Source organism: Neomonachus schauinslandi, chromosome 12, assembly GCF_002201575.2.
Source record: "Neomonachus schauinslandi chromosome 12, ASM220157v2, whole genome shotgun sequence".
Classification (NCBI taxonomy): domain Eukaryota; kingdom Metazoa; phylum Chordata; class Mammalia; order Carnivora; family Phocidae; genus Neomonachus; species Neomonachus schauinslandi.
In genome coordinates, this window is record NC_058414.1 from 16,537,526 (window position 1) to 16,561,095 (window position 23,570).

Genomic DNA, 23,570 nt, shown 5'->3' on the forward strand with positions numbered 1-23,570 from the left:
AAGAGGGAAACCAGCTCAATAAGGGCCTGTGGAAGCAACCAATCCCTTCTTGAGCAGACAACAAAATCTATCCTGCTCATGCCTTTTTCTTCTTTGCAGCCCTACAAAAGCGGGTCAGTGCAAGGGTGACCATACCTGGTTCCCATCGATGGTGTAATCATACTTGATGGCGTAAACCTTTCCCACAGACACTGCAATAGCGTAAGCCACCACGGCGATGGAAAACGAGGCAGCCAGCATCTCAGAAAACAGGCTCACAGGTGGAAGTATGGGGGGCAAAAACCTAGTGAGTTTTTGAATGAGAAAAGGGCAGTGAGGATTTGACCACAATTCTCTGTTCCTACCCCGCCAAAGGCTATACCCACCCAACCCCAAGCCAGGCATGAAAGTGCTTGATCCCGAGGGGAAAAGCACATCGAGACAAGTAAGTGGTAGCATCGCTTTTACAGTTTTTAATTCAAAGTTGGTGCTATCTCATGGGCTGACCTCTTTGTCTGCTCTTCGAGAGCCTACGAGCTGCCTTATCTAGACCCCTGACATGAATAAGCCTGTCATTATGGATTCTGTAATATATAATCCCATGCCATGCCATTTCACACGTTAGTGTTTCTCCTAGCACAATTTTATCTTAAAGGTCTCTGAATTTAAAAGATAGTCTGGCCATAAAATGAGATTTGCCTTGTATGAAGAGAGGTCAGGTCTATGAAAGAGACAAACAATAGAAGATGCTAAAAGAGCTAAGTAGAAAATCCATATCTTAAGAGCCATGATATTTAAAATCTTGAGTCCGGAAAAGATTACATTTATGTAATTATCAGAATGTTCCAGAATCACAATGACTAAGACTTCCCAGTGACTGTGGGGTCAAAGGACTACTGTTTGAGATACCAGAGCTATTCTACAAACCATGTAAAGAAATAAGCCTAGGGGCACCTGACTAGTTCAGTCAGTACAGCATATGATGCTTGATCTCAGGGTTGTGAGTTTAAGCCCCATGTTGGGCGGAAAAGCCCACTTAAAAAGGAAAGAAAGAGAGAAAGAGAGGAAGGAAGGAAGGAGGAAGGAAAGAAGGAAGGAAGGAAGGAAACCTACATGTTTATAATCATTCAGTTGTCCCCAGATATGAAAACTGGGGGAATGGCTTTCATGTACCTGTATCTTGATGACTATCCATAGAGTGTATATCCAGAGGTCCCTAGCCAAAAAACCTCCAAAACAAACAAACAAAAACCCCACTGAAACAATCTCTCATCTACCTCACTTATGTCTGAGTTTCCTTTAATAGGAAACTACATTTTTCCCCTCTAATTAGAGGGAAGTGCTACAGCAGAAATGAGATTATTACAGAAAACCATAGAAATTTAGAGCTAGCTAGTATCCTGATATCATCCAAATTAATATGCTAATCTAATATCCTAGAAATGGTTGAATCTACCTCTCTCCTTTTGTTGATAAGGGAACTGAGGTCCAGAAAAGTGAAGTGACTTGCTCAAGGTCATTTAGTAGGGTCCAGGCATGAATGTTGATTTCCTGCATAACAAGATTTGTCTGGCTCTCTGCCCCAGAAGCCTTTTTCTCCCCACAGGTGAGGTTATTTTCCAGACTCCTTTTCTCCCACATCCCATCCTGACTCACAAGATTAGCACCACATCTCTGCTTGTCCGGACGTGAGCTTAGACCCCACTTCTTAAAACCGGGTTTGTGGGGACACCTGGGTGGCTCAGTCAGTTAAGTGTCTGGCCTTCAGCTCAGGTCATGATCCTGGGGTCCTGGGATCGAGTCCCGCATCGGGCTCCCTGCTCAGTGGAGAGCCTGCTTCTCCCTCTGCCTGCCGCTCCCCCTGCTTGTGCTCTCTCTCTCTGACAAATAAATAAAACCTTTAAAAAATATATATATATATATATAACAGTCTTGTGACTCATTCCCGAGACCCATTCAGCCCTACTTCAGGTAGTTCGGCCTGTCCAGATACCTTTCCAGTCCTGCAAAGAGTTCAGCTTTGATTGCGACCTGATGCCCAGTGCCTGCCTGCCTGCTTGCCTACTTCTCCAATTCCAGGACCTTCTACCAGGTCCTTGATTCCCCAGGATCACAAAGTGTAAAGCACAGAGACTTGAAGTCAAAGGACCTGAATGCTGGCTCCATTGCTTGGTAAGTAACTGACTTACTGACTTTGGGCATATTATTTAAACTTACCAAGTCCCAGTTTCTTTGGCTGTCAAATGGGGACTATATACTCTTCTCATAGGGTTATTGGAAGGAGTCAAGGAAGTATGATAAGCGTAAGTAATTAGTACCTACACACATAGTAGGTATTCAGTAAATGTAGGGAGACCCTAAGTCTGCCGCACACCTGCCATCCATTTGAATTACCTTGCTGGAACCTAGCAGTGCCGATTTTTTGCCCCAAGTCACTCACTTGGGGCCCAGGCTGGACACCTTCTAACGACCTCTGAGTCGACCTCCTGCCCTTCTTCAGTGGCCCCGTTTGGCTACAGCCAACACTCCCACGTCTGGCCTTATCATGAGATAACACTATGAAGGTGAGTGAGGGTGAAGGACACGTTTCTGAAAAGATAAGGGTGGGGAGCGGTGGGTCCCTGAAGGGCCAGAGGACCCATAACAGACAGTCAGGCATGATAAACATGATGCCAAGTGCGTCTCTTCACTTCAGGTTGGCCCTGAACATTTGGCAAATGCACCACCACTCCGACTATAAGGGAAAAGTGGCCTTCAGAAGGCAACCGGGAGAAAACCTCTGTGATTCTGCTGACCTCCCCTTCCTGTTCCGCCTGTGCCACACTCTCAAGTACAAGTGCAAAGCACGTCACTTCAAAAGCAGTGGTAACAAACATGATGACAGGGACATCCTCTGGCACTAGTACCTGTTGGCTATCTAACAGTAAGTCTGGTCATAACTGCTGGAAGTTAATGTTATCAATCTAGTAAACATCTGGGTTTCCTTTTTAATGCTGTGTGATAAAATTACAGCGTAGTGCACTTGGTCCATTTGGTGCATTTTATGAGAGATCTCATTGGCATTTCAGAACAAGCCCAAATTAAGAATTTACTTTGTTTTATAGGAGACCCCCACCCCCACTCCACCATCACCCCATCTAGGTGGTGACAGAAGTGGACGAAGGAACTCAGCTCTCCACTCTTCTAATTCACCAAACTACCAAACATATACAAAATCTCCCTTAAGATGATGTATTTTATTCATAAGAATCAATGACATAATTATTATCTAAGATTGATTTAACTCATTGGTGGAGAATTTAGGCCAGATGTCCCTTATTCCTTAAGCAGATTGTTCTCAGTATGATAAATGTTACTAACCATGATTCTATTTGTACTATATTGTAATTATACATATGAATTTAAGTCAGGAGTCTGGTGGTTAACTGTACATGTCCTGCCACATTTTAAGGAAATGAAGAAAAAAACAGAGCATATAGGAGCTGCTTTTCAACAAATGGCTTGAACCTTATCTATACACATAGTTTATCTGATAGTTTGCACAAATGGGTGCTTCTTTAAGATCATACACAGAGACCACTATTCAAGGAGCACAAATGAAATGAAGCTTGTAATAGAAGGTTTCCTTTAAATAGAAAATACTGACTTAATATATTCGTATTGCCTAAGAGGAACTCCACACTCACCCCCTTGGGATGGATTTCACAATGCCAGCATTGTAATTTTTTTCCAGGTTGGCTCCATATGAAATGGCAGTAGCAATAATTGTCTGAAATAAAACAAAAGAGGTTAAAAAAATAAAAAACTCCATGTTTTAACAACTCACTCCCTCCCCCCCTTTTTTTATCTCCTCCTTAGGAAGGTCACCCTATTGGTTTCTTTCTCTTTTTTTAATCCAAGTACAATTAACACACAATGTTGTATTAGTTTCAGGTGTATGGTAAAATGATTCGACTTTTCTATACATTATTCAGTGCTTATCAAGATAAGAGTGCTCTTATTCCCCTTTATCTCTTTCCCCCATCCCCCCACCCACCTCCCCTCTGGCAACCACCAGTTTGTTCTCTGGAGTTAAGAATCTGGGGGTTTTTGTTTGTCTCTTTTTTTCTTTGTTCATTTGTTTGGTTTCTTAAATTCCATATATGAGTGAAATCATTTGGTATCTCTCTTTCTCTGACTGACTTATTTCGCTAAGCATGATACTCTGTAGCTCTATCCATGTTGTTGTAAATGGCAAGATTTCATTCTTTTTTATGGCTGAGTAATATTCCACATATATTGCAACTTCTTTCTTGTCAAACTCATTAATGCTAAATTTTCTAATTACACGTTTTACTTACCACAATTACTTCTATAGGAATAGGGACTGGAATTTTGTGCTTAAATCGATCATTCACTTCCTTAACTGCCATACAGATGATGATGGTGAGTAATCCAGCAATGAAATCAGCAAGATTGGTGTTGCCAATATTCTGAAAAATCTCAATCAGAGTCTGTAAAAAGAAAATAATTGTAAGTCATGACAGCATCATCAAACAGCACTTAAAAATTTCATGTAAAATCATAAAAAACTGTTGGCTAATACAGAGACCATTAAAAACATCCAGTCTTGGCAATATACATACCAAGTTATTAATGATGGCTAATTGGAGTGGTAAAACCATGGGTGATTTCTACTTTTTTTGTTTATCTCCATTTTTTACAATAAAAATGAGATGTTTTAAAAGAAAAAATATCATTACATACTGAATTTTACTTGCAGAAAAGCTTTAAAAGTTTATATCTTAAAGTGGTTTTACAGGGACTATTAAGTGACTCAATTTCACAATGTTGATGTGGTATTATTGAGATTAAAAACTGATAAACCAAAAAGTCTCAGTTAGCCAGTATTTTAGGTAAAACTCATCCCCAACCTGAATGATACGGGTGGTAATAAAAATACCTAAATACTTCACATGTAGATACATAGGGACTGATCCATTCTTCATGCCAAAGAAAAACTACTGAACTGATAACATAGTTCAAATATAAATTTTTGGAAATTAATTTGGTACTTAGTTCAAACTTGAACTGAGATGGCTTAAATAAAAGCCACTCTTTCCAAGTGGGCAGACAAGCCAACTCAAGAATAAACTCATCTTGTTTTGTAAATAGGAGGTTTCTGGGAATCAAGGGAGATTAATTAGCAAGGGAGAATCCCAGGGAAGAACACTAATACCTTTGTTCCAGCAGCTTCGGTCCTGTAGAAGGCATGATTTAAGAAGGTAATAATCAAAAAAAAAAAAAAAAAAAGAAGGTAATAATCTCTCAGTGAAGGTTACCTTTTTTTTTAATGAGTCCTTTTATAGATATATCTTTATATGAAAATAAAGGGATGGAGCATCTTATTGTTTAAAACATGTATCTTAATTTTATAGACAAGCTATATTTAAAGTAATTACAATGACAATCCAATAACAGTTGTGTATAAAGAACCTGAAGTGGTCTAGCAGTCATTTTGCCAGCAACTCCAACTTTCTGGAAACGTTCAAGAGTAAGGGAACGACAGGAGAAGTTTTCATGCTAGCAGAAGACATCCACCAAATGCTGAACTAAAGTTCAAGCATGTGACTTACAGGAAGCCTCTTGGACTCTAGAGTATTTTTGCTCTTGCTTTAAACCCAATACCAACAAATTTACTTTGCCTTCCAGGAGTCAGTCAAAATTACTAGAAGCAGTTACACTGATAACAAGAGATGAAGCAAATGATAGCAGGTTGAAAAAAAGAAAATGGGGACGCCTGGGTGGCTCAGTCAGTTACACATCTGGCTCTTGATTTCAGCCCCGGTCATGATTTCAGGGTCGTGGGATTAAGCCCCGCATGGGGCTCCCCACTCTGGGAGTCTGCTTGGGATTCTCTCTCTCCCTCTGCCCCTCCCCTGCTCACACACTCACGTGCTCTCTCTCTCTCCCTCCCTTTCTCTCTCTCTCTCTAAAATAAACAATCTTCTAAAAAAGAGAGAGAGAGAGAAAATGGAGGAGGACCACAAGTGGGCACAATAACTCAAGAATTTAGGGCATCTGCCATAGGCGCAAACAGTCCTACATGCCTCAGAGTCATGATGGTATTGCTGTCCGGTCCTTCCCATCATCAATTTTCTGATGACGAGCCTCATTAATTCACAGACTGGATACAATATTTCACTTAATTGTCTATACAGTAAAAGGTTACTTTCAACTCAAGAGGGAAAAATCCAAACTTGAAAATAAACAATCAGATAACTATCCCAATCATAAAAACATTTTCACCTTACAAAAATGATCACTCCAGGATTCCCATTTAATCTATGAGAGTCACTTAAATCTTTGAATAAAAAGCACCTCTGGTATATTAAAAATGTAATATGGGTTGCAAAAAACAAAATCAGTTTATATTACACAATTGCATTAAACAAGCGTATAAATATATTAGTTGCTTATATACTGAGGTATCTCCTGTGAAAAGTTCTACAATAAAAAGTTTAGTCTATGTAGAAATAAAACTGAAGTAGTCAGATTGTACTCAAAGATAATAGAAACAAGGCTCTAAGAAAGCACTGAAAACTAATTCTAATTTAGTTTACTATTAAAATACTTACTAAAATATGTTTAAAATGTGGATACACATATGAATCCATATTTCAACCTAAATCATAATAATGACCATTTCAGTGATGGGAAATATTTTACTCTATTTCCTACCATGCTTGGAGAAGTTTAGGACCACTTCATTAAGATAATTTCTTCCTTCTTTGCCTAGCATTACCTGGGGGTACGAAGCCATAAGAAACAAATATATACCTGCTGTTACATTTGAGGAAACTTATCAGCTAACTTCTGGTGCCAAATTTATTTTAATCCATCTTTATAAATAGAGAAAACCCTTTATAATCACCCCTTGCAGTCAGGCATTTCCTCTTACCAGAAACAATTTTTGCCCATACGTAGATCAACCCTAAAAGTGTTACTTTCCTTATTAGAATAGTTTAATTTTTACATACTGAAACAGATTCAAAAGAGTGTCTGATCAAGCCTAACACTGGCTTTCAAAACTCTCATCATCTGGGCAGAACTTTTCAGTGTGGTCTTCCTCCTCGTTAGAGGAAGAAATGAGGAGGTGGCATAATTTCGGTAAGCAAGCAGAAAGTCTTGCTTTGCCTATTGAGACAAGCCATTCAAAGTGAATGACAGGAAAACATAATCACCCTTAAATGCGCTATGTGATTTACTTACGTAATTGAGCAGCTACATGGTGGCATGAGGAGTATTATTCTGAATTCTGCCAACACCCTGTCATTCCCCCTTCTGCAACCTATCCTCAGTGGCTCTGGCATTTGTTAGTTAAAGTTTTAGTTTTTCTTACTGTCCTGATATTTCCTCCTCCAATTCTTTGTATTGTTTTCTTTTTTGGGAGGAGTTGGGGGAGGGAAACAATCCAAAGTACAACCTTACAACAAAAGAGATGTTAAACTGCTACATGCCAGGGAAAGTATCTTACAACAATCTTTCAATTTTTCCTGGAGGAATCCACTACTACTCTGCATTTGTTGAAGGATTCTTTCACGAATGATTGCATCTGGTTATGTCATAAACAAAATTCTCTGTTCAAGTACTGAGGGATTCATTCAACCCTTATGCAATCCTTTCCAAACCTGCTGATCCTTAATTTTCTGAAGAGCGAGCTTAGAGTCATGATGACACAGGGAAGACTGAGATATCTTCATCTAACCTGAGTGCTCTGGAGGAATTTCTCATAAAATTCTATGACACATTTTAACCTAAGATTTCAAGAATAATGTTCAACAGTCACATAACAATTGTGTTTGGTTTCAAAACTTTTTTTGACCTTGCTCTAGTATTTCTTGGTTACTTTTGTCCCCGTTTGAAAGTGGGATCATTTGCAGCAAGTTTTGTCTTCAACATAGTCCTAGGAAAGACACAAAGAAATGGAAAGACATTCTATGCTCATGGATTAGAAGAACAAATATTGTTAAAATGTCTGTACTACCCAAAGCAGTCCACACATTTAATGCAATCCCTATCAAAATATCAATAGCATTTTGTTCCAGAACAGAACTGGAACAAACAATCCTAAAATTTGTATGGAACCACAAAAGACCCTGAATAGCCAAAGCAATCTTGAAAAAAGAAAACAAAGCTGGAGGTACCACAGTTCCAGATTTCAACTGGTACAGTCACTCTGGAAAACAGTGTGGAGTTTCCTCAAAAAGTTAAAAATAGAGTCACCCTACAACCCAGCAATTGCACTACTAGGTATTTATCCAAAGGATACAAACATAGTGATTCGAAGGGGCACATGCACCCCAATGTTCATTACAGCAATTCCACAATAGCCAAAATATGGAAAGAGCCCAAATGTCCTTAGACAGATGAATGGATAAAGAAGATGTGGTATATATATACAATGGAATATTAGGCATCCATCAAAAAGAATGAAATCTTGGGGCGCCTGGGTGGCTCAGTTATTAAGCGTCTGCCTTCGGCTCAGGTCATGATCCCAGGGTCCTGGGATCGAGCCCCGCATCTGGCTCCCTGCTCTGCGGGAAGCCTGCTTCTCCCTCTCCCACTCCCCCTGCTTGAGTTCCCTCTCTAGCTGTCTCTCTCTCTCTGTCAAATAAATAAATAAAATCTTTAAAAAAAAGAATGAAATCTTGCCATCTGCAACAACGTAGATGGAGCTAGAGGGTATTATGCTAAGTGAAATAAGTCAGTCAGAAAAAGACAAAAACCATATGATTTCACAAATATGTGCAATTTAAGAAACAAACAAAAAAAAGAACAAAAGAAAAAAGAAAGCGGCAAACCAAGAAACAGACTCTTAACTATAGAGAACAAACTGATGGTTACCAGAAGGGAGGCAAATGGTGGGGGTTGGGGGAAATAGGTGAGGAGACAAAGGAATGCACTTGTGATGAGCACTGGGTGATACACAGAAGTACCGAATCATGGTACTGTCCGCCTGAAACTAATATAACACCATATCTTAACTATACTGGAGTTAAAATAAAAGCTTAAAAAAAAACCAACATAGTCCTAGGAGAGCAGAAGAACTATTATCATCTGTAGAGGTCCCCCAATGGCCAGGGAACCAGGTTAACCATTGGCCTAAGCCTCCTGTGATCTGTGTGGATGCAAGTCAAGCAATGTTCACGAAGAGGTGAATACATTCAGTAAGGGGTCTCTTGGTGGATTCAGGGGTCAGTGGATTTGTATGGGGAGTAAATAGTTCCTAGCCCATTGGAGGCAGTCAATAAATACCTGTTGAATAGATGAATTGTATGAATGAAAATGAAGGAATAAATGAATGAACGACTGACAGGAAAAGTAGGAAAGCAAGAAAAAGCCAAATGTGCCAAGGACAGCAAAGGTGAGAGGCCCTGTCCAAGAAAGGCAGTCAGAAGGTTTCAAAATGAACCAAGCACTCGGTAGGAAAAAAAGCAACAATGACAAAAATAATTCTGAATCAAAAAACAGCCTGCATTAATTGGCTGGCTCCTTGGGAAGTGAACAGTAAGCTCCATGAGGTCTATTCACCTTAGTAATGAAAATAACAATAACAATAATAAATTAACTAAGCTCTTACTATGAGCCAGATAGTGTACTAGGTGCTTTATACGGATTTTCCTTTTTAATCCTCACAATTCTAAGAGACAGCTACTGTTATTATTCCCATTTGACAATGAAGGACACTGAGGTGTAGAGACGTTAAATAGGACATGCCCCAAATCACGTAGGTAGTGGGTAGTGGGACCCAGATTCCAAGTCAGTTCTATTGAAATTCAAAGCCCCTGACTGATCACTGTTAGACTGCCTCCTCTACCTGTTCCCACTGCTCAGCACGGTAGGTGGCCACAGGCACTGGGCAGTATTTGCTGAATGGATAGGGCAATGTGGGATTACGGCACTGTCGTGAAACTGAGCAAATTCCTGACCACCTCGCTAACTTTTACATATGGATGCATGGCCTTATGTTGTCTTAAAAGCTAATCCGTGGGTCACTGAAGGACTTAAACTCCATTCCTAAGGCTAGCACATTATTTTTGCATAGTTTCATTCTCCCCAAGCTAAAATGACATCACGTTACTATCATTATCATTCTCAAGCATCAATAGCATGCTTTATATAGAACATATATTTAGATCCAAGAACTTTTTCAAATCTAATTAGTGTGATCTACATCCTTCTTTTGCATCTCTTTTGCATGTTGAATCATCTCCGAATCTAATGTTCCTTTTCATCTATAACTGCTGAGACATTTACATTATGCATTTTACGGACTCTCACAGTTAGAAAGGGCTTTAGAGCTACATCTCCAGTCATTTTATGTTACAAATAAAAAAAGAAAGAAGCCTTGAGATATGAGATAATAATTCCAACCTAACTACTTTTTCTGCGTACTTATGTGCCAGCCTCTGGGCCAAGTGCTTTTCTTACACCCTTATTTAACCTAACTATGAATACAGATACTATTACCAACTCTATTTGGCAGAGAAGGAAACTGAGGCATGGTGATTTGCTCATATAACTAGTAAGCAGTAGAGTGAGGACATGACTCCAGGTCATTCAGCTCCAAACCTAAGCTTTCAGTCACTATACCCCATGGTGTGTCTATGGTCACTCAACTTATCAGAGGCCAAGTTGAGACAAGAACTCAGGTCCGTGATCTCCCAGACGAGACTTCACTTCACTATACCCCTTTGTTATCATTAATATTTGTAAGTGCAGTGACACTTCTGAAATCATTTTGACCAGCTGAGAACGATGATTTGTAAAATGTGCCGTCTTCGGAGTTACTCCTGATTCTATTGCTTGCTTTCAAAGAAGAATGTTTTCCATGGCATCCCAAAGTAGGGGATGGAGAAGGAACTTACGCTCTCCAGACGCAGGTTAAAGAGGAAAAGAGGAGAGTTCTCTCAGTGAGCCATGCCTGGGGTAAGAAGCCACACTTACGTAGATAATGGAGAGAACGCCATTATAGTTTTTGGTGGAAACATTGAGAACGATCTTCAGCTGTGAGACCAGCACTTGGAAGGCCGCAGCTGTTGTGAATCCGCCAACCAAAGGATCTGCCAAGTACCTCACGATGAATCCAATCTGCAAACCTCCAAATATCAACTAATATAAGAAAGAAAAAGTTAACGTTTGCCTGAGAGAAGGACCAACTCTCTTGAACTATTAACAAGTTAAACTTAATACTAGTTAAAACTCTGGTTAGCCTGCTAATAACACAAAAATACTTGTAGGAATGCCCCTCCACCACTCTGAAATTTGAAAACTGTGGTAATCTGAACCTTGAAGTATTTCTAGATATGTAATAAGAAAAACAAAAATCATGTGGCTTATTTCTTTGCCTTTCAGATCCCATGGCTCTGCTCACCAGGACACTGTTTTCTCCTTTGTTGGCTCTGCACACTTCCCTCCCTCATCCTCATTTGAATCACACATGTTATTCTGATTTTTTTTTCTGTCTCTGACTTTGATGATAATCGAGCCTTCATAAGTGGGGTCTTGCTGACTATTTCAGCATCTGACCTAAAACAATATAATTTAGAAAATAACTTTGGGGATCCAGTAAATTGCTCGGTTTCGCGTTTAAATGAATCTTGAAGTCCACATGCTTTACACGCAGTTATTTCAAATAAAAATCATGCCGATCCATATTGTACTTGTAATCCCATTACCTGTATGATTCCAACCAAAAGAGTAAGGGTGCTCGCAATCAATACTCTTGCCGTATCTCTGGCCACATAGTCTATCACGGTGGCATTGAAGGCGGTGCCATTACCGCTGGATACGTGAAAGTGTTCATCCGGGGCCATGCTCAGCACAACAGATCCCACCATTAAACTGACCACTGGGAACGGCCCTGGGGGAAAAAAAGCCTCTACCGATTAATAATTATTCATCACAAATGTTTAGGTCCAACATGTCTACGTAGGATTAGAAAGATGTGTGAAATTATTAGCTGTGATTGGGAAAATCTTGTTTGTTCACAAAGGAAGCTACAAAGCAGACATTTCAAGGCATTCGTGACCCAGAAATGAGCAAGAGAGACATGTAGGTAGCAATTATAATACAGCACTCCGGACGCTTTGTGAATTCACAGGAAGGTTGTCTAGCCTGTCTTTGCGAGGTCTTCATGCGTATTGGGGCAGGGGTGTGGGGAGTTGCTAGGAAGGGTTTCCTGACAGAGGTGGCAAACAAGCTGAATCCTTACCTGTTCTATCTTATTTCCATATAAGTTCATTTCCTAGAGCATCCAATGCCCTGATCTCTGTGGAGCTGAGTACCTTGATCAATATCACAAGGTCCAGATTAGGATAAAGAAACAGCAAAGAGAGTATGTAGTTTCTCTTTTTCTCTTTTCAAGACAAATTATTTTTTCATATCATATGCCAGTCTATAAGACTCTGTGTTTTAAAAGTATTCCTTTTCTCCCAATCACTCCTGATATTTTTATCCATGATGGTGAGCCTATCTTTTGTTCATGGAAGGCCTTAACAGTTGGGAGGGCTCAGTACCCAAATCCAGTAACCTGGAGTGTTTAAATGTATAGAATACCAAAGAGAAAAAAATCAGCTCCTATGTTCTTCACGTTGTCAAGCATTTGATACTGATTCATTCTCCCAGGTGAGAAAATGCTTTCAGTCAATAGCTTCTTCCTGATCTCCTTCCATAGCCAAGGCAATATGCTAGATACTGGGGATAATACAGCTAAGGATGAGGATATGGGCTGGAGATGATTGTGTTTGTCTGAAGAGGATTGTCCAGGTAGACATGTCTAGCCAGCAGATGGATGTAGGCGCAAAATTATCTCAAGTATAAATGTCAGAGTCACAAAATAGCATTAAAACATTCATTTACTAGAACATTCCAGCAAAAGAGAATTCAAATTTTAGGAACAGCAGAAAATAAGCCTATTCTGAGTATACCAAGAAAGAAAGCCAAGCTTAGTTTCTAAATAGTTTTGGCACAATTTTGCCAGTCTTCCAATATTAGTGACTTAAAATGAGTACAGTTTTTAATGAAATGATGAATATGTATTTGATGAACATAATTTAGTAAATTTAAGTAATTTTAAGATAAGTTAGTCTAGTAAAACAGTAGGTTTGAGGACCTCTTGAAGATTTTTTTCCCTTGTCATTTTGTATTTTGGAAGACAACGCTTTCTAAATATGGAGTCAAATTTATTACATTTCTTAAAATGAAAACATGCTAGAATTTGAAGGTAGGCTGTAATTTTGACAATCTTTCAATTTTATCCTCTTTTATTAAAAAAAAAAGAGAGACATATAAACCTAATACCAAAGAGATGGTATTTTGAAAGCTAAGAACCATGCATCATTGAATTGGATAATCTCGCAAAACACTGAAGGCCTATTTTCCCAGAAAACATTAAGAAAGATACGGAAACATCTTATATATATATATATATATATATATATATATATAGCTAAAACACATTAAACGTGAATAAATACAATTGCAATATATGCTTATAATTACCAACTGAGATGTGCCTTGATGTTCCAAAGATAAAATATGTCAGGATAGGGAAAAAAGCAGAGTAGAGACCATATCCAACAGGGACTGCAGCTAGCAGAGCGTACGCCATGCCTGAAAGTACATCCAAAATGATTAAATTCACAAACAAAAGTTAGGGTATTCTTTCTACTGTGCAAAGAAAGGCCTTTTCATAGATATCCCCAGTTTGCAGCTTGCCCTGCATGGTCTTCCTTATTTTGCGTATAGTCCGGGGTTATGCTAGGATGCAGAACATGATCTGGATCAGCTGAGATAATGATTCAGCCTCACGCACACCTGCTTAAATAAATTGATTGAATTGATCAGTAATCCAATTATCCACTGATTAGACGAGTGGAAAAACGAAGTCAAGTCAGTTGGTTAAAAACTTCAATTCAGTCCAAAGGCTCAGAGCAGTTGTGTACACAGACGTTTCGTGTGAATGCCGTGTTTCTGTGTCCGGAGGGACACAGTCATTGTTGCACTGTGATTCCTCCTTCCTTGTTGGGGAACAGAAGTTAGATCCAAACAAAGGAAACTATGACAACTGTCCACGGCAGCAGGTGAGACAGCTCTACTAGGCTTTCCTCGAGGAGCGCAGCTCGTCCACTGGGGCTGTCTGTCCCAAGCAGTCTCTGAGGCCACACGGCGCAGTGTGGAGAAATCTCAACTTCTCCATGTACATGGGAGTTGGAAGACCGTAACGATGCCTTCTTTTCCCTGGTTAAATACTTCTTAGGTAGTCAGCACATCTTACTGCATATTGCCTCCTCACACTTCACCCACAGTGAGAGAAAAATCAAGCCCTTTGATCACTGGGTTCTTAACAAAGGATTACATTTTATAGCAGTTTTAAAAAGGGCAGAAAACAACCTAAATATGCTGGCTCACAAGTGCCCCCAATTATTTATTGAATGAATGTCTCAAAACAGAAAAGTGGTTAACTGAATTATATTTTACATACTGTAATTCTGTAAAATGAAATGGACGTGATGTATAGGAATACATTTGCTAACATGGAGATATGTAAAGAACAAAGGAAAAAGTAAGGAAAAGCAGGATTCAAAATCATGGTAAGGTGGTGATGGGTATTAAAGAGGGCACGTTCTGCATGGAACACTGGGTGTTATACACAAACAATGAATCATGGAACACTTCATCTAAAACCAATGATGTAATGTATGGTGATTAACATAACATAATAATAAAAAAAAATCATGGTAAGGGGGTGCCTGGGTGGCTCAGTCATTAAGCATCTGCCTTCAACTCAGGTCATGATCACAGGGTCCTGGGATGGAGCCCCATGCGGGGCTCCCTGCTCAGTGGGGAGTCTACTCCCCCTTCCTTTGCCCCTCCCCCCTCCACTCATGCTCTCTCTCTTCCAAATAAATAAATCTTTTAAAAGAATCGTGGTAGTATGCACACTCTTACTTTTATAAAAGTAAACATAGATGTTGCATGTACAAAAAAATCTGGAAAGATTTTCAATATTATACAAAGTCATTTCCATATACAAAAAGACTATATAATTAATAAACACCCATGTATTCACCATCCAGCTTAAGAAATAAATTGCCAGTAAAGTTGCAACTCTGTGTACTTTTCCTCAATCACGTCATCCTTCCACCCTCCACTCCCAGAAGGCAACCACTATCCTGAATTTAGTGCTTATCATTCTGACGTTTTATTCTTTTACATAGATATGCATTTATGTGGGCATGCCTGGGTGGCTCAGTCGGTTAAGCATTGACTTTCGGCTCAGGTCATGATCCCACGGTCCTGGGATCGAGTCCTGCATCAGGCTCCTTGCTCAGCAGGGAACCTACTTCTCCCTCTGCCTGTTACTACCCCTGCTTGTGTTCTCTCTCTCTGACAAATAAATAAATAAAATCTAAAAAAAAAAAAGATACGCATTTATGTGTCTAGTAGGATATTTACTAAAATATTAATGGGTTGTCTAGGTGGTAGGATCAAAGGAGACTTCTAGTTTGTGGAGGAGGTATTTTTCATGTTCCTTATATGTATTTTCTGGTTTCCTACAATAAGCATTCAGGCATTCATTTGACAACTGTTGATGATGTACCTACCATGTGCCCACACTGTTCTAGGTTTAGGAGGATATGGAAGTGGACAAAAGAAAGTGTCTGCCCTTACAGAATTTGCATTCTAGAATGATCTGTATTACTGATGCAATCGTTTTAATCTATAACTTACAACAAGAAATGGCAATAATCACTCATCCCAAGAACCTGGAGTGGAAAGGTGACTCCCCAAAGGGAAGACAAGCAAAGAAGGAGCAGAAAATAAAAACAACCTATTTTCTATGTTCTTTTCCCAAGTCCTTCTCAAACTTCACCTCCCTAAACTGTGCAGTTTTTACCGGCCTGAGAAAATGGGGACTTTGTCTGTTTCCATACAGTGTCCTACTTAGGGACAACTGCTACTCAAATAGACTGTAATCACCTCTATTTATAAAGGATTTTGGTGCAACAATTTTGAAATTACACAATTGGTAAGGAAATCTAAGCCACTGATTTAAGCCACAGAACTTCTGTGCTGAGACCCTTCATGTGTAGGACGGTGGCATATGCTGATAAAGGTGGTGCTAACAGACATTTGAAAGCCTCTAGAAGGCAAAAGTACACACTGGAGAGCAGTCTCCCTGCAGTTGGGAATGAAGATAGCTTAAAAGGCCTGCATTGACCTTTTGCTGCCTGGTGGTAACATTTTTTTTTTTAATAACAAAAGTCAAAAAGATCCCATTATCATTAGCAACCAGTGGTTTCTCAGTAACTTGAGCCTGCACTCTCTGGTGAGTTCTTCCCACACTCCTCAGTTGCCCCGCCAGCCAGAGATGGGTCATGGATCTTGCCACCACTAGAGACTATGGACCGCCCCTGAAATCTCAGTTTTGAGCTCCCTCTCTCAAACTATAGCCTCCCAGCCTTTTAGCTTACCTACTCCAGAATCCTTGTTGCAACATTTCTTTGTTCTTGTGGGGCTTCTAAAGGATTAACTTATTCACTTTGTCCCTATCCTTGGTGTCCCCAGGACTGCCTGGTGGTTCAACTCCATGCCGTTGCTCTGAAAAAGACTCAGATCTCCCATACTTTCCTCAAACTGCCCCTCCCCCTTTTGCACACAGACACGGTTCAGAGATGAATCTTAGACTCCGCCTAAAACAAAGAATCCATAAGAAATGTTCCTAATTTGCTTTTCACCATAATTTCAAACCCCTCTGTATTTGTACCATTTGTTCTTTCTTCCTTTAAAAATGGAGGAGATATCCCTCTTGTCTTTAAGAAGCAACCCGCCTACTTCTGTCCTTGAGCCCCAGCTGCAGTTCCCCCCCTTCTTGCCACTTTCAGTTTCTCCTCCACCTCAGGGGCCATAGACGCCTTTCTCTTTACAAGGACATTCCCACCAGTTCTCAGATATATTCTAGTATCTCTTCTATTGAAAGAAACCTAAATCGTCCCTCATTCTACCTCCATCCCTTACCTCTCTCTGGTTACAGCCATTTTTCTATTCTGCTTCACAGAAAACCTTTTTTTTTTAAAAAGATTTATTTATTTATTTTAGAGAAAGAGAGAGAGAGAGAGCATGCATGGAATCAGGGGGAGGGGCAGAAAGAGAGAGAATCTCAAGCAGACTCTGCACTGAGCACAGAGCCTGATGTGGGGCTCGATCCCACCACCCTGAGATCATGACCCGAGCCGAAACCAATAGTCAGACATTAACTGACTGAGCCACCCAGGCGCCCCACACAGCAAATGTTCTTAAAAGCATTGTCTGTGTTCCATCTTCAAACTCTCCCCTGAAGAGTATGACACTATCGCCCCTCAATCCTTTTTTTTTTTTTTTAAAGATTTTATTTATTTATTTGACAGAGACACAGCGAGAGAGGGAACACAAGCAGGCTCCCCGCTGAGCAGGGAGCCCGATGCGGGGCTCGATCCCAGGACCCTGGGATCATGACCTGAGCCACCCAGGTGCCCTGCCCCTCAATCCTTTTAAAAACAGCCTCCTCTCTTGGCTTCTGACCCCACATCCCTCCAATTGCTCTTTCTCTCCAACCTCCTGAGCCTTCTCACAGTTCTCTGTGGCCCTCCTCTTCTCTTCCTGACCTCTGAATGGTCCAGCCATCTTCTCTCCCTCTGACCTTTCTCCCTGGGTAGTCTCAGGCATTCCCACTCCTATAAAGATCGCCTCTACAGGGATGCTTCCCTGCTATGTCTGCCTTGCCCAGACCTCTCCTCTGTTCTGCACACTTGTAATAGCTCCAACTCCATATTTGGCCTTTCCACTTAGAGGTCTCACAGACATCTCAAACTTAGCGTGTCCAAAAGGAAACTCCTCACTTTCCATCCCAAACCTGCTCCTTAGCCCGTCTTTGCCATTTTAATAAGTAACATAACCATCTACCCGGTTGCTCAAGCCAACAACTTTGGAGCCATCTGGGATTTTTCATCGACATGCTAAATCCATCAGTAGACACCAGTGATGGTTGCTCCAAAATACATTTCAGATCTGTGCAGATCTATCTGTCTCCTGCTCGAGCTGGTTTAAGCTGACACAACTGTCCTCCGGGGCTGGGAGGAGGGTGAGGCAAGTCAGGTGCCTGAGGCACAATATTTAAGGAAGCCTCCTGAGAGCAAGTGCCTCACTGCCTCATCCTAACCCAGCCCTGCCCAATCTTATCTCGTTCTGTTCACCCTCCCCCCAAACACACTGCACCCACCACACTAGAATTCTTCTTGCAACTCCCTTGGAAACACACTGAACTCCTTTTGGCCTTGGGCCTTTGCCTAGTAACACTCTCCTTTTCGCTCTTCCATGGCGTCTCCTCATCCTCTGGATCTCTAACTGAATTTCATCCCCTCAGCAAGGCCTTCCTTGACCATTCTATCTAAAATAAATACTCCCTCCTTGGGCGCCTGTGTGGCTCAGTTGGTTAAGCGACTGCCTTCGGCTCAGGTCATGATCCCAGGGTCCTGGGATCAAGTCCCACATCGGGCTCCCTGCTCGGCGGGAAGCCTGCTTCTCCCTCTCCCACTCCCCCTGCTTGTGTTCCTGCTCTCGCTGTCTCTGTCTCTGTCAAATAAATAAATAAAATCTTTAAAAATAAAATAAAATAAAATAAATACTCCCTCCTCACAGTAATCCTTAGTACAGAGTATTTAATCCAACACAATGGATTAAATCTATTACAATCTGTAATTATTTTTTTGCTTTATCTCTTTATTTATTTAATTAATAATTTAATTAAATTAACATCCACCATTTGAAAGGAACTCCGTGAGGTCAGTACCTGTGCTTGTCAATAAACCACTGAATCTTCATGGCTGAGCACCTGGCATACAGAATTGGTTTATAAATAGTATTAAGTGAATGAAAGATGAATGAATGCATGAATGAACCAGGTTGACCTCCCAGAAATTTACTTTACAAAGATAACTTTATAGAGATAGAAAAAGATTTAATGGATTTCTCATCTACTGAAAGGAGTTAATAATTATTTTTGTGAGGATTAAACAAGATAATTGGCCAAAGCCCTTAAGCATAGTGTCTGATACTTAATAAACAAAATTAAAAGTAGGATTAATTCTTCTAAGATACTTGTCTATGAAAATTTGGGAGCTAGAGCTTGAAATATCATTTTTTTACCTATAAAGATGATTCATCAGCAGAAAAGCAATTCAGTCCTCTTCACTCAGTGTTTATGAAGCCATCTATTTTGTGCCAGTCTCCATGCCAGGCACTAGCTAAACACCATTAATTCGATGGTTCCTGTCCTCTAGGAGTCACACAGTGTTGCTACGTTATAGTTTTTACAGTCCCCTATGGGCACGTGGCATCATCAAACTAATGCACTGCCCAGCCCTACCTCCTCTCCCATCCACCTTTGTGGTGGAAACCGTGGTTGGTCAGGCAGGGGCTCCACACTGAGGCCGCAGAATACCCTCCTCTGTGGAAATCTACCTGGCTTGCTCTGAGTAATCTTGAGAGCTCTGTGGGCAAAGGTTGGACATTGCTCAACAACTGTTACTAACTTCTGAAGTAGTCCATTTTCAAGCCATCTTTCTACCCACATCCCCACCCGACTCTACTTCTCATCATTGGGCAGTCTCAGACTTAACCTTCATGGAAACTCCATCTGACAACTCAGCCTCCAGGAAGCCAGTCCCAGTCCCCTAAGGCTGGGTTGTGAGCATCTGTGCAAGCTCACCTCCGAGGCCTTGTTACCCCTGTCACAGCCCTTGTGGAATTGTTAATTATGCACTTTCCCATGGACCATGAGATCCTTGAGAGCAGGTGGTACAGCTCATTCACGTCAGCATACCTAGTCCCTGGAGCACTATAATTAGATGCCCCATCAAGTTATAATAAATAAATGAGACTTCTGTTTTCATGATCCAGGGGTTTGTAGAGTTGGGGGGATAGCAGTAGCAAGACAATGGGGATGGGGGACAGAGGAGAATGCCCATACTGCAATTCACCAACTATGCGACAGATTTCTAAGATGCTCATGGAAATATAATATAAAGCCTGTTTAAAACAAAACAAAGGAAAACAAAACAAAACACCGCTGTTAAGACATTTTGCCAGAGATTAAAATAAGGGGATGGATTAAAAAAAGGAAGGAGGACAGACAAAAAAGCTTATGGACAACACTCCAGGCTAAAACACTTCCTTCACCTTCCCTTAAGCCACCTTCAAATTGCAGGTCAAGACCCATGTGTGGGATGCAAAATAATGTAATGGACTGCAATCATCATTTAAAAAATATAAGCAGAATAGAAGAGGACGGAATAGAAACTATCTGAGTATATCACTTGTAGTGGGGGTTAATATTATTTCACAGAACTTGAGATATGCATGTGCAGATCATGATGTAATGTCTATTTCTTACTGTGAGTTGTGGTCAATAGAAGCTGGGGAGCCACTGCTCAGATGCTAGGGCTCTAGTTGAAGCCATGCAGCTCGAGAAGCAGCAGGGTTTCCCAGCAAAAGAACTCTAAGGAAGAGGAAAAAAGAGGCAAATCTGTCCACTAAGGGGCTCTAGAGGAAGATGAAGCTCTTGAAGGGTAAGCAAACATTTGGTACAGACTCCTGGGACTCAGGAGGAAGTTATGAACTGCTGCTGGAGATGGTGACTCTCAATCACTTGGGAGCCAATCCACCAACACCTTACCTTGCAGCGTGCCCACTAGCCCAGTACTAACTCCCGAAATGATGTCACTAAGCAGCCATTCCTTGATTCGGTACTTGGGGAGCCAGTCCAAGATGGGCAGGAGAGTCTTCAGCACACCAAGGCCTCTCTTTCTTGAACAACTGTCAAAAGGCAAGAAAACTGGGTTTCCAATACCATCTCGGTCACAACCAGTTGCAAAGCACAAAGTTTTGAGCTGGGCTCTGCTGATCTTTATAACCATTTAGAAAAAGAATAAGAATTGCCTGGCAAATACTAACGCTCAAGTGCTTACCATGCTTTTGCCAAGAACTCTATCTACCCTTTTAAATGCGCTGTACTAGAAAACACAGGATTAAGTGTTCCCTCCCCTCTCCCACCTTTGTAATCCTCTGAGAAAATATCCCTACACAAGGACCCATTTTCTAGACCAGCCACAGAACGATCAATGTGGAGTCTCCAAAAGGAGATTAATTTTCACACTTCTAACCCAGGCACCTTCTTTTACTACTTCTTTTTCTTTAAAGAAAAATAAACACACTCTCTTTATTTTGGCACAACAAGCTTGGAGCCAGTTTATGCAAAAATCTTAATATGATAAATGTACACTTTGTTGTACGTTGCTACTTAGTATTTTTTTAATTCAGCATCCTATAGATAAAAGAAAAAAAATGTTAAGAGTGGGTGGACATTATCCGACTTCTCACTCAACTGAACTATTTAAATTATATTTATGAGACACTTGGAAATTTTGATGTTTTTCATATTAAGGAATTATTTTTTTAGGTGTGATAAGGGGACTGTGGTTATTTTTTTAAGAGTCCCTAGAGAAATATACTGAAATATATACAGACAAAAAGATACACTATGTAGGATTTGCTTCCATAGTGGAATGGGGGCAAGTGGGTGGAGATAGATAGAGCTTGGTTGTTGAAGCTGGGTGGTGGGTAAAAACATGGAGGGGTCTTCATTATTCTACTACGTTTACTTTTGTATATACTTACGTTCTGTATTAAAAGATTCTTAAGAAAGAAAATCTGGCAGCACTTGACAATTCTCTAGTTCTTTTTTGTGGTATCTAATTACAGGCGGCCCGTTTGGGTTTAGAGAGTGATGCAGGGGGTCCCACTGCCAGAGAGGGAAGACCTTGGAGTACACTCTCCTGGGTTCTAGCCTTCATTCCGTGTCTCCGAGTGGCATCCTGCCTAGATGAACTTGGGGCTTTCAAGGACTGGCCAGGTGATGGGTTTACCCATCCTGTCTTTTTAATCGAGCCCCTTTCTTCTCCACTCTCCTCAGCCTGACCTTCACGAGGAGACCCTAGGGATGTGCTGTACCCCAAAGCGCACTCCAGATGTCCCGAAGAGAGGATGAAAAGAGAGATGGGGCACCCGGAACACACTCTGCCCAAAGATGAGTTTCCGGGGCTAAACTCAATTCGGGCCGAGAATGATGGAGCCACCCTGCGACCAGGAAGGACAGCAATGCGGATGGTTGAAGCCCAGGCGACCCGGCAGGGGGGCGCGCCATCCCACGCCGGGTCCGCGCGCCCACACGCCCGGCCCCACTGCTGCCCGCGCCCAGCCCGCCGCGGCCGCTACCTGCAGCCCTTGGCCAGGCTGTCCCGCAGCGTCTTGCGCTCCTGCAGGCGCAGCTCGTACTGCTGCTGGAAGGCGAGCTCGCTGTAGACCGGCCGCGACACCACGTAGCTGCAGCTGTACTCCGGGAGCGGTGGCGGCTCCAACCTGCTGCCGGGCGCTTCCATGACCTGCGAGGCGGAGGACTACGAGGAGGGAGGAGATGGAGCGGGGAAGGAGGGAGAGGAGGCGAAGAGGAAGGGACAGGAAGAGGCGACCGCCCGTTAGCTGTCGCCTGGCCCCACCTGTTGCAGCCGATCCCGGAGCGCCTGGTCCGCGCGCCGCCGTCCCGGGTGCTCCAGGCCGCCGCCCCCGGGCGCGCACCACCCGGCTGCACCCGGGCACGTGAGGACCTTCGGGTCCCGTAGCCTGCACCTGCTGCCCGGGGCTCCCGGACTCTGAAGAGGGTGAGGCCCGCCTTGGGGTCTTCCGCAGCTCGACCCAGTCCCCACCCGCGGGCAGCCAGGGCGCTGTCCGCATCCTGAAATCTCCCCAAATCCCGGCTGGAGCCCGAGCGCGTGCGGGGACGGAAGGGGACCCTGGGAGCGCTCCTCTCGCGTCGCACCCGACCCAGGGCACAGCCCCAGGCGCGCACCAGGAGAGAAGCACTGGCCCCCGGGCCGGGCGTGGAAACCTCAGGCCACGTTACCCGGGGCTACGTGCACTACAGGCAAATTCCAGCAGCGGGTCGCAGTTCTCCCGGGGGCAGAACTTTGGGCAGGTGGAGCAGACCTCTTGCCCGGGCCTGTTTTGCTAGCCTCCTCGCTCTCAGCTTCTCAAAAAGAAGGCTGTACTGCCCCCTGCCCGCCCGCTCCGTGTCCCCACACTAGTCCCATCTGCGGCTAGCGATGCCTCCCGGGAGTTAAGCCAGAGCTTGGGGGAGTAAGCTGCATCCTCAGCGGCCAGCTCACCTGTTTCGGCTGGTGGCCCGCCCGGAATGCCCCCGGGGACAGCCGTTCCACTGCCTTTATAGCGCTCGCAGAAGGCAGTGAGACGTTTTATTTATGGAACAACAGAGACACCTTAGTCGAAAAGAGGGATACAGAGGCAGCGGTCTTTCTCCACCTATCCTACTGGGAAAGAAATGCTACTCCTCCCGCATTCTTTCCCTTTCCCGAACCCGGAAGGCCGAGATTCTTACTGGTTGTCACGTAAGGGCCAGTGGGATCGTCGCTCACCTCGCGATTGCTAACGCGGGC

At 42.3% G+C, this 23,570-nt stretch overlaps 1 protein-coding gene across 1 annotated transcript in view; it reads right to left on the reverse strand.

Moving 5' to 3' along the window:
* SLC26A4 (solute carrier family 26 member 4) overlaps window positions 1–23,296 on the reverse strand; it is a 44,986-nt gene extending 21,690 nt beyond the window's left edge. The window contains exons 1-9 of the mRNA XM_021682905.1: window positions 23,283–23,296; window positions 22,336–22,502; window positions 20,738–20,877; window positions 13,525–13,635; window positions 11,700–11,884; window positions 10,969–11,133; window positions 4,320–4,472; window positions 3,666–3,748; window positions 136–283 (exon numbers count right to left, since the gene is read on the reverse strand). Of these exons, the coding sequence (XP_021538580.1) occupies window positions 136–283; window positions 3,666–3,748; window positions 4,320–4,472; window positions 10,969–11,133; window positions 11,700–11,884; window positions 13,525–13,635; window positions 20,738–20,877; window positions 22,336–22,499 (1,149 nt within the window). The 5' untranslated portion in view covers window positions 22,500–22,502; window positions 23,283–23,296. The remainder of the gene's footprint in view (window positions 1–135; window positions 284–3,665; window positions 3,749–4,319; window positions 4,473–10,968; window positions 11,134–11,699; window positions 11,885–13,524; window positions 13,636–20,737; window positions 20,878–22,335; window positions 22,503–23,282) is intronic.
* Window positions 23,297–23,570: the final 274 nt, after the last annotated feature.